General features: G+C 39.7%; 1 protein-coding gene across 1 annotated transcript in view; it reads right to left on the reverse strand.

Moving 5' to 3' along the window:
• The window catches only part of LOC127436756 (staphylococcal nuclease domain-containing protein 1), a 247121-nt gene that overhangs the window by 18126 nt on the left and 216921 nt on the right, over positions 1-12074 (reverse strand). Inside the window, exon 19 of the mRNA XM_051691102.1 lies at positions 1475-1598. Coding sequence (XP_051547062.1) covers positions 1475-1598 — 124 coding nt within the window. The remainder of the gene's footprint in view (positions 1-1474; positions 1599-12074) is intronic.

The raw sequence follows: 12074 nt of genomic DNA on the forward strand, positions 1-12074 counted from the left end.
AGCCCAGAACGGCCTTTTCTTCAGTGGAAACGAGCGAAACAGCGCCAGATCTGCGGCAAAAGCATTGGCACCCTGTTGTCTGAAAAGTAGTGAATGTAACCTTCAATTTCCACCCATTTAAAAACGTCCCACTTCAGTAAAGATCCATGCAAATAGTAGTATCTTGCCTTAACTGAACTTTATGCACAAGAGTGTACATAAAGAGCTGCTATCTGGTTCTGTTGTTAGGGGTTAGAGAAGGGAGTCAATCTTGCACTCATAACCCTCTCGCCCTCAATTCATAAAAGCTGGAGGAGAAGCCTCTTATATTCATAAAGAACAGGTCAAAGCTCTGTGTGAGACCTCAAACACAAGAAGTCAAAGAAGAGTTTCCTTTCTCATCTAATCAAACCTAGATATTGGGTAGGCCACTACAGAACCCCTGCTCACTTCTTACAGTCTACTTATACTAAAACACCCCAATCTTCCCAAAACTGAAGACTCCCGCTCTTAAAGACTTTCAAAAATGTCTTTCTAAGGCTTTCTGCTGTGTCTTCCCTGTCAGTGTATCAAATACTTAAAGGGACCATTCACCCCCCCCCCCCCCCCCCAATCATAATTTACTCACCCTCACGTTGTTTCAAACCTGTATGACTTTCTTATGTGGAACTATCCCTTTAATGAGCTCTAACTCCACAAAGCGATACTGTAGCTCTTCATCGTAAGAGCTGACTGGGATGTAGAGTAAGTGACTGCTAGCAATGCAAACATGTCAAACATGCTAAAAAAGTGATTACATTGATTCACTTAATAGAGGCAATGAACTTTAGAAGAAAGACACTGATGGAGTAAAACTTTTAAACAGTTGTTCAGAGGACCTTGAGTGGGGTTTAACTTAGTTTGTACAACAGAAATACTACATCCACACAAAGCAACCAGCAGACGCTTGAATAACGAGTGACCCCATCTAGGATGCAGCCCGTTCAGAGTCTGTGAGAGGACAATGGACTCCCTAAAGCTCAAAGAACTCAGAGCAGTCTAAGGTCCTGCAATCTAGGACAAATTACTTGGATATAAAATGTAAATAAAAAAAATACAAAATTAAAAAAAAAAATACCCATAGGCAACAGATGGCTTTTTAGAGAACAATGACTTTGAGGTTAGAACAATCTTTGTGAAGCTTGTTTGCAGAGAAATGGGGCACTAGCTCCATTATATGTTAAATATTTAATTTAAAAAGAAAGTAGTGCTGTCATTACTTCACTGAAGTCACCTTGTTTTAAACACAACGAATCACCTGCACATCGGATCACATCCACCTTTACTGATATTACCATCAAAACTCTCACACTACAGCTCTAACAAACATTTCTCCCCATTTATTAAAAATAAATGAATACATTAAAAGGTCACTGGTTTAAATCAGGACACTCAACTCAGTGTAGATGCCATCTTAGGAGACATTTACATTTTCTCTTTGTTTATTGGCTCTTACCATTCTCCGTCAGCAAACTTGGCAATACAGAAATCTCCTCGGCGGGGGGCAAAAGATCCTTCTACTGGAGGTTGGGCGGCAATCTCTCCTCGCATACTCTCCATCAGGTTCTCCAGTTGAGTACCTGGACAGGTAAGGAGGAAAAGAGTAAACATCTCTTACTTGAATTGATGGCAAGGCCATAGGCAGAAGGGGACAATCAGGAACGGGCCACTAATGTCCACTATGGAATAGCCTACTCACTGTGCAGGACTATAAATTTAAGCTATGGTCCTAAGATTGGGCCACCGAATTCAGCCACTTTGGGTCCTTCCTTTGAGAGTGCAGGAATGCCAAGAATACACCGATCAGCCACAACATTAAAACCACCTGCCTAATATTGTGTAGGTCCCCATCGTGCCGCCAAAACAGCGGCAACCCACATCTCAGAATAGCATTCTGAGGTACTCTTCTTCTCACCACAATTGTACTGTTATCTGAGTTACTGTAGACTTTGTCAGTTTGAACCAGTCTGGCAATTCTCTGTTGACCTCTCTCAGCAACAAGGCATTTCCGTCCACAGAACTGCTACTCACTGGATGTATTTTGTTTTTGGCAGCATTCGGAGTAAATTCTAGAGACTGTTGTGCATGAAAATCCCAGGAGATCAGCAGTTACAGAAATACTCAAACCAGCCCATCTGGCACCAACAATCATGCCATGGTCCAAATCACTGAGATCACATTTATTTCCCATACTGATGGTTGATGTGAACATTAACTGAAGCTCCTGACCTGTATCAGCATTATTTTATACACTGTACTGCTGCCACATGATTGGCTGATTAGATAATCGCATTGATGATTGTTGGTGCCAGAAGGGCTGGTTTGATTATTTCTGTAACTGCTGATCTCTTGGGATTTTCACACACAACAGTCTTTAGAGTTAATCTGAATGGTGCCAAAAACAAAAAACCATCCAGTGAGGGGCAGTTTTGCAGATGGAAATGCGTTGTTTTTTCCCCCAATGCGCTCTAAGTCCTCGTGGTGGCGTAGTGACTCGCCTCAATCCGGGTGGTGGAGGACGGATATCAGGTGCCTCCGTGTCTGAGACAGTCAATCCGCGCATCTCATCATGTGGCTTGTTGAGCGAGTAACCGCGGAGACATAGTGAATGTGGAGGCTTCACGTTATTCTGCAGCATCCACACACAACTCACCACGTGCCCCACTGAGAGCGAGAACCACATTATAATGACCATGAGGAGGTTACCCCATGTGACTCTACCCTCCCTAGCAACTGGGTCAATTTGGTTGCTTAGGAGACCTGGCTGGAGTCACTCAGCATGCCCTGGTTTCAAACTGGCGACTCCAGGGGTGGTAGTCAGCGTCTTAACTTGCTGAGCTACCCAGGCCCCCTCAGAATGCTATTCTGAGATGTGGGTTGGCGCTGTTTGGCGGCATGAGGGGGACCTACACAATATTAGGCAGGTGGTTTTAATGTTTTGGCTGATCGGTGTATATGACTGTGGAGTGATTATTTATGCTATAACAGTGATCGACTTTTAGGGTTGGGAACCGAGAACCCGTTCTTGTACAGAACCGGTTCCATTCTTTAAAAAAATACTGGAATAGTATGATCTTCATGACTTTCGGTTCCGTTAATGGTTCTCCTGTGTGCAATTTTCCGCCTAGGCAGCTGGAACAGCAGCACTGCCCTCTACTGACTCAACAGCGTACAAAAACACAGCTCTACCATGCATTTGATTTGCGATCTCGAGCCGGCTCTTTTGAATCTACAGCGCAAAACATACACGCTTCCAGTATAGTTTGATTCCCAAAATAATTATTCAAAGGAACCAGTTCTTTTGAATCTACAATCCAAACCATACGGCACGTCCGGTGTAGTTCGATTCTGAAAGAATCATTCTAATGAGCTGGTTCTTTTGAATCTACAGCGGAAAACATACAGCACTTCCATTTATAGTCCAGTATACAAGTAATCTTACACTGATGTGCAAGTTATGAATGTCCAACTCAAAATTAAATTAGAACTGTTGAAATCTCACAAGCCTGAAGTACAACATTAGGTTACAAAACACAGTCTAATCTGTCTCTGGAACTGTTACGGTTTATTTAAGGATGACATGTGTCTCTATTAAATCAAGCAGTGCAGTTACTGGCTGGTTGTTCCTATGACAATGTATAATTAAAGATACATGAGAGTTGTTGTAATAAGTGGAATTTTATAAAATAATAAATTAATCAATGAAATATGCCATCACATTTCTTGCTGGTTTAGATTTATTTAAAATTATATAAAATATTAGGATCTATTATTGGACTGTAATCAAGTCTCTAAAAAGTCTGCAAACACACCTTTTACAAGAACTGTATTAAATGTATTTCTGATTGGTTATATCTGCTCTGTAGAAATCAGAAATTATCTCATTATTGGGCAACAGACAGCAGAGGGTAAGAAATAAGAATTGCATTTCTCATTTCAAAATAATTCTTTTTAAAAAAGGTGCTAAAAGAATTACTGGAACCATTAAGGAACCGGAATCGTTAAGAGGAATTGGAATCGTTAAAATCCTTACGATTCCCATCCCTATCGACTTTTGCCAACATCATTTCTCCAAAAATAAAGCCCTTATGGCTCTAGAGAGGAAGGGCATACTATTTTCCTCATTTAGCAAAATGGCCAATGCTAAATGACACTCATTTGTTGACAACCAGTGTTCACTGAGTTTTAGGTAGGCTGAGGGTCTGTTGCAAATATAGAAATTACATTCAAATACACCCCAAAAGTCCAAGTCGCACTATAATGCTACAAGGGTGAACTTTGTTACAAGATGTTACAAAAGCAAACTCAAATCAAATGAGGGGCAATAAGGTCCTAATATATCAAATGGCTTTGAAACAAGAAAGGCCTTTCAAATAAGAAAGTCCAGTACAGATATTTTTTTTTTCAGCCATAGTCCTGCAGCTGTTCATACATTTCTCCCAACAACAGAGCAATCAGTATAATAGCTGAGGAATGGGGTTTGCTGGAATACAGAAATGTGTGACAAAATGGCCCCACATTCAGGCATGACTAATGGAGAGCAGGCGGAGGGAGGGAAGTGAGAGAGGGAGAGAGTGTAGTAATGTGCGACAAACACCAAACATCCCTCCAGGAATGCAGTTTAAAATAAGCCAACTAATGGGCCTGTCTTAAGCTGCTCATTTTCAGCAGTTTTGAGTAAGTTAAGAAAAAAAAAAAGAAGAAAAAAATAGCTGTTTGACTGTGGGTAGAGTAGCGTGTCAGATGGCAGCTGAACACACTTGCTTGATTTATTCAACTAATTTAAAAAGTTTAGCATTTTCTTCCCGGGCAGCAGGGCAAAGAGTGTGTGTTTCCCTAGCTTCGATAATCCATGCCCCACTTCCAGCCCTGCGAGAGCTCACTAAATAATAAATAAGGAGGGGGAAGTCCTCCGTACGTGCTATAACAGTTTATGGAGGCTGTGCATTTAATCTAATTAATCCATGAAACACTCATACAAAAGGCATGAACTGGGCAGAGTAGTAGTCTCCATCATACAACGCATGCTCATTAATGATTGTACTCGCTTAAGGGCTTATATTACATGTCATTAGGAAACAAATATTTACCTTAATTCTGTTAATTAACAGCGGGACACTTATTGGGCATCTGGCCTACATATATAAAGATATTTTAAAAAAGTGCTAATTTACTTTTTTCAAAGCAGACTTAAAATAACTGATTCAAACACATTTGTAAAAGAACTTGCAAAATAGTACTGTGGTATAAACATGGTACAGTAATGGTATCGGATGGTATAACCATGGTACAGTAATGGGATGGATGGATGGACAGATTTAGAACTTGAGGGACTTGTTAGTGTTCTTGATCTAAGAGTAAGATAACAGGACTTGCAGTGGTCCATATGGCATGGGATCAGGCATTCTGCCCTGCTTACATTCCCTGTATGCTTCATTACATCCCACTCTGCTGATATACTGGATACAGGATATAAAGAAGGTTTCAGCTTTAATTACCGCAGGGTTAGGTCCTCTACATCCTACTGTAAATCTACAACACTCTCCTGACTTTGTGAGCGAGCTTTCATTGCAGTGTGTATTGGCCATAGATATCTTATGGCCAATGAGCTGCATTAATTAAAATAGAGCTGAACATGTCTGTGGATTTGAGCTCACCTCGTGCTCTGATGAGGGACGAGTTGTGGAGGAAATGGGGTCAGAACTAGTGCTGCCCTGAAAAGGCAAAATGCAGTAACTACACAGTAAAACTTTAGTTACATCTGAAATCAGGTTTCATAGTCAATGATCTATGTCCTGTGACAGATGGGTTTGTTTCAACTATGCTCAAATTCAGAGAAAACAGAGTGAGAATCCACATTTGGCTGGACAATAACAGGAACAAAAATGAAGCCATTTTATATTTTATTTTTTCAGTTCAATTGTTGGTGTAGTTACTGCGTTTTGGCCTCGTTGGGCAAAGTAGATGAATTTGAAAAAGTGAACTAGGTGGTAACATTCCCTATTCAGGGTTCTCACCCCTTTTGGCCAATGAATTTCCATGACATCTTCGGTTGTTCATAATTACTGGACACCACCAGTTTTTAAAAATAATTTTGATTCAGACTGACTCACTTACGAATCATTCAGATTGTTTTGTGCACCATTTTGACCAATTACCACAAAAGAAGGATTAGCTCACAAATTGGACATCACTATGGATTGCGATCAAGTTTTTCTCTAGACTAACTATTCAGGGAATATTTAAGTAATGAAATTTTAGAACAGAATATAACTAGAAAAAAATATATTCACTTTAAAAATGTTGATAACTTCTGCATAACTTTTAAGATTTTGTTACTTTCCATTACTTTTCAAGGCCTGGACAACACAAATGTAAAATTCCCTGCTATCTCCAGGTTTTCCATGTCCATGGGGACCCTGCCTATTCCGATCAAAGTGCACAGAACAGAAGACTTTTAACAAATGTAAATGTTTAAACTCCTCAAAAGATCCCTGCTGTACTCACTCGCACACACCAACATACATGCATATGCACACAACACACATGACCTTAAGGGCATGCTTTTAAAGTAGGTCTCGATATACCTGCACATCTTGTCCACCTCTTGGCCCTCTGGCCAGCAACATATCCATCTCAACAAACAATATCCATCTCAAACATGTCACCATGAACCATGTCCACTGTGTTGACAGATCCATAGCTGAATCCTTCATTTTGCCATTTTCACCATTTAATTTGGATCACTCTAACAGTCAACTGTTTGGCAGATGAAAGACTCACGGGTTCAGCACTGAATATTTACAAGAAAATATATAAAACAAATATATACACAAGAACCCTGTAACTCTCAGAACAGGGAGATTGGTTCATTTTAACAGTATCTCAGTTACGCATTATGTGGATGATTCACCGCTTGTATATGACACACCGTCTTGACATAACAAGCTATGGGGGATGAGCACAGCTTGTACACACATGGCATAGCTGCATACATCACTATAAATAAACCCACACCTGCGTTTATTTGCATAAAAGAGAGAGGAATCTATCCCTGCCACATCCAGTAAGCTAAACACTTCCACGCCTACCTTATGATACCATAAAGCAAGCAAGTGGGATCAACCTCTCACTCTAAGCCCTTCACATCATTTGAAAGCAACAGCTGAAGAATTTATTTTAATTTTTTTTTTTTTATCAGAGACAGAGGCTGATCATTTCTCAAGAGATCATGTTTGTCTCTCCCCCACATTCCATAATCAGTGGCACTTGCTAAAGCAAGCTTCACTATTACTATAGCTCATAATTACGTGGGTTAGGGATTTGAACAAACCCCTAACCCTAAATTTAGGAGTGCAACTCATCCCGTACCAGTCGTGCTACAGACTTGATTGATGCCTCAAATCAAGCAGCTCATGAGGTGTGCTTTTCTGCGCATTTAGAGTGATTTACACCAGGTAGATGTTCTAGTGAGCAAAAGAAATAAAGTCCATAGAATTCAAGGAGGGACAATGAAGGAGGGACTCGATCCAACCAGAATATCAGAGCTGTTTGACTTGGAACAGTGAGAACCCACATAGAACATCATGGCAGTGTGTTCTGCACATGCATACACCATTCAAATTTTTACAGTAAGTGTAAAAATCTGTTTTGTTTAAATATGCTGCTCTGGCTGCAGCTGAGAGCAAATTATATGCAAAATGGATCATAAATTGTCAGCACAGAGAAAATAGTGATTAAAACTCAAAATCATCCATTTATTATTGTGATTTTATTCAAATGGAATGATGCCCAGAGGGGGAAAAAAAAGACTACAATATTCAGAAAAATAAAACTAAAACTGAAGACTCCAAAGCACCATATTAAACAGAGAAACAGCCACCCTTTAAATGCAAAGATAAATAACACTAAAGTTAATTGCGCAAAACAAAATCAGCTTTAAAAATCAAACTGAAGAAGGGAGAAAGCATGAAGAAAAAAAGACCAGAGTTCAGCACTTCTTAAGTACATATTATTCAAATATGAGTATGACAGAATAAAAAGAGGGCAGAAATAGCGAGAACACTTGGCATTGGTAATCAGCTTAATTTTTAAATGTGACCACAAGCATCTGGAACATCACCCACAGCGATATGTACTTAAAGATTGCCAGCACACTCGCTATGAGCTCGCCAAAGAGATGATCACTACTGCTCTCAAAGCCATTTGCAACATCTTTATCTCTTTCAAGCAGCGATGCTCATTCCCTTTTTTCTTTCCTCTATAGGTAAAATCGGCAGCCCACTCTGAGCTTAAGGACAAAGCCACATTTCACACTGACACCCGGGTTTGCATGTGGTGATGAACGCCAGCCCAGCTGCCCGCTCGTCTCATTAAACATTCACTGGCAGGTGGAATGGATCCGTCCAGCAAGTATAAGGGTAGTATTAAAGAATTTCACGTCCCCTTCTTGCGCTTGAGATTAACTAGCAGGAGACAGGGCGGACTAGACCAGAGGAGAAAGATGGAATGACCTTAGTGACATCAGAGAAATCCCCCCCCGATTTCACAACATGTCTACTAGGGATGACTTCATGAGGACTAACTAGTTAACAATGACAGATTAGTTGCTTATTGAGGTCAATTATGTGTTTTAATTGATATTTTAGCAGAGGTGCTTTAATTAGAGTGCTTACAATGTGCTTTGCTATAGCCGTTACACGTGTTCTAACTAGACGCGATGCGATAAGATTCCAGCAACAAGCCACTAGTCTGTCCACACTGAATGCGACATCGATGCGTGACGTGGCACAATCATTGACAAACATAATTTTGATTTTTAACAATGTTATGAGAAACTGGATTTTAACTAATGAGAGGTCACAGAGGGCAAAGCTACCTGGCGCAACTTTTCAGTGCAGAAATAGAAAAACAAATAATTGACAAAGTCTTGTCACTCGTTGCAACTGTTTAGGACAAGAAACCTGTTTTTGTTGTGGCTGGCGGAACAGTGTATTTGCAAACCACAACTGGCTTAACTGGAGATGCCATAACCATCGTGTTTTTAATGCACCATATTAAGTTGAAAATAGTTTTAAAGACCCTGCAATTTGTTCCATTAAGATGCGCTCCATCTAGCTGTTTGAAAGGAAGTCGCCGCCAAGTGTGTGCGCTTCTCCAGTGTTGAGCGCTGTCTCTGCACCAGACGAAAAGTTATACTTCGCTGTGTTGGAGCTTGTTGCTGTGATGATTCATGCTGCATTCCATTCAACTTGGAGAGTCAGAATTTCCAACTTCCTACTGGGAAAAGTGCAATATAACGCCACGTTATGTCAGACGTGCAACTTGGAAACTTGTGCGGAAATCTCGACTCTGATTTCGCCGAAATGCAGGTGTATGATGTCATGCAAACATGTCAACACCCAGGGAGATTCACAGAGTCAATGATAAAAATGAACTTGAATGCATAAATAAAATGCATTAATGAGTCAAAGTTTCTACATTACATCATAAAACTTATTTAGCAAACGTTTGCGGAGACAGGCGTTCAAAACACGGAAAATTATCCTCTCTTTTGATTATTGTAAACCTGTAGAACAAACGCTAGCACTGCAGCATAGTTTATCAGTTTGGCTGCTATGAGACGTCTCTGTTGTACCACTGAAAATCACAATGCAATTAATCTCAAAACTAAAAATAAGGCCCCTGTTTGACATGTTTGTGTATAGTTGTCACTGAATTTTGGAATTTAGTTAAAAGTCACATCACACATTTGATATCAATATCAACTTGATACTGAAACACTGGTATTGCTTTTGACATCACTACAAGATGACAAAAACATTCAGGGCTTTCCTGAAAACATTAGGGGCTTATGCCTCGGTAGCCCACCCCTAGCACCGCCCATGTACCCGGACAAACATATACAGGTGCAAAGACACAAAAGAATAGTAGGGTTATGCACAATGTGCCCCGTTTCATCCACAGCAGTGGCACAGTAATCAAGGCTCTGTGCTAAATTATGGCTTTGTGATTTCAAAGCCTTTGTGAAGGCAGGGAAGGGGCAGCATCTGCGCCTTTTCCTCCCATCACACTAGTTGTGGGTGAGACCCTGACTCTGTGTTTTGATTGCAAGTTTCCAAATATACCCAACATAGCCCTGCTGTATTCCATGCTCGTAGGCATGCAAAGCGGATTTTTGCCCCTTTTTAAGGTCACGACAGAAAGTCATGAACGGTCAACTACTGTAACCATAAAAACCATGTAAATGCCTCTAAAATTTGGTTTACATCACCTTGGTTCTTAATACAGTTTGCTGCCTTCTTGAGCTTCAATAAATGTTTGCATCTTTTTATAATAGTTGAGTTTGAGTACATTAATTGTCAAAAGCTGGATGTCAACATCATATAGCCACTGATGAGAAGAACTCAAATGCAAAAGAGCCTGTGAAACCAAAGAACATGTAGTACCTGGAGGACTTTTTTTGAAGAACAGTGGGCAATTTCACTGCTCAGGTGAAAGCTCATGCACAACTATCGTAAAAGACAAACAGTCATTAAACAGGAAGCAACACACCATATTAAGAACCAATCGGATGTAACTTAAACAGGATAATTTGTGTGAATTCTACTCTTATTTTGTCTTGTGGAATATATAAATTAAATAGCTTCACCAGGGCAGTAGTTTTATTTTTTTTTTAATCCCTCATATTTATTTATTTTTTTAAACGATAAACATCTTGCAAATTCTGCAAGAGGGATGCAAACTTATGCACTCAACTCTATACACTTCAATTTAATTAAGTCATTAAAATAAACTTCATCTATATAAATAAATTGTTACCTATAAAATTAAATCAACTCATATAATATTATGCATTGCCTAAAATGTATCAAATGTAAAAAAAAAAAAAAGAAAAAAGAAAAATAATAAAAAAAAAAAATAATAATTTCTGGGGACATTTTTATCTACACAGTTTTAATTTTGGGTAATTTTTGTGACTTTTGGTGGAAGTTTTGCCCTGAGCACCCGATATTACCAACTCATGTAACAGCCATGCAAACACTGCCAGCATTAAAAATATGCAGGGAATTCCTGAATTTAACCTGACCTCAGGAATGAATACTTGGGGTGTCTGAAAAAATCTGTTCACAGATACATCACAGTTCTTTCTCAAATAATAAGAATAAATAATTCTCAAAATTCATAAATCTGTTTTTTTTTATTTTTTATTATTAATTAGAATTAATTCCGTTTATAGAAGGCATATGCTGGACAAAGCATTACAGATTCAGATAAGTGCTGGAGGGTGCGTACGTAGTGGCATATACCACTAAAAGTTGCTCACATTTGCCAAATGTTCGCCAACAAAATCAGAAAAAAATAAAATAAAAATCCTAATCCAGTCAAACATATTAGACACAATTACCTAGAGCCTTGGTGAATCTACCAAACAGGGCTTACACCTGACAAACAGGAGGCGTTGCGAACACACTCGAATGCTAATCAAGAGTGCTTGAGACTGCAGCTTGCACCTCCACGCCTACAGACTCCCCTCCAGTGCTGAAATCAATACAAAGTACCAGACAGCCCCCCCCCCCCCCCAATTAAATCAATATCAAAGCACGCTCCACTTGTGAACTGCAAGAAAAAAAAGGCTTTGCAGAGGACCAACAGCAAGATGGGATATGGAAGGAGAATGTTGTCCGGTGGTGGAAGTTCATGGAAACAGCGGAAACAAATTGGGGCAAGACAGAGTAAATAAATAAATAAATAAACTTCAAGTTTTCACCCCTGGCTAGGCATGTGGGCTGGGCATCATTAGGTGTAAAACAGCTGTTGTAGGGGTGAGTGCTGGTGGATGTGTATAAACTGGCACCTGGTAGGGGAACTGCTCCAGTCATTAAGCTCAGTGCCAGAGACAGCCCCCTAACACTACCACTGCCCAAGTACTACAATACGGTTTCTATTAGTTAGAGGCTTCATTCAATTTGTGTCTACTGAAAAAGGAATTTTAAAAATGAATTTTATGGAGATTGATGTGATGGATTTCCATTTGTATGACAGGTACCAAACCT

Source organism: Myxocyprinus asiaticus, chromosome 47, assembly GCF_019703515.2.
Source record: "Myxocyprinus asiaticus isolate MX2 ecotype Aquarium Trade chromosome 47, UBuf_Myxa_2, whole genome shotgun sequence".
Lineage (NCBI taxonomy): Eukaryota > Metazoa > Chordata > Actinopteri > Cypriniformes > Catostomidae > Myxocyprinus > Myxocyprinus asiaticus.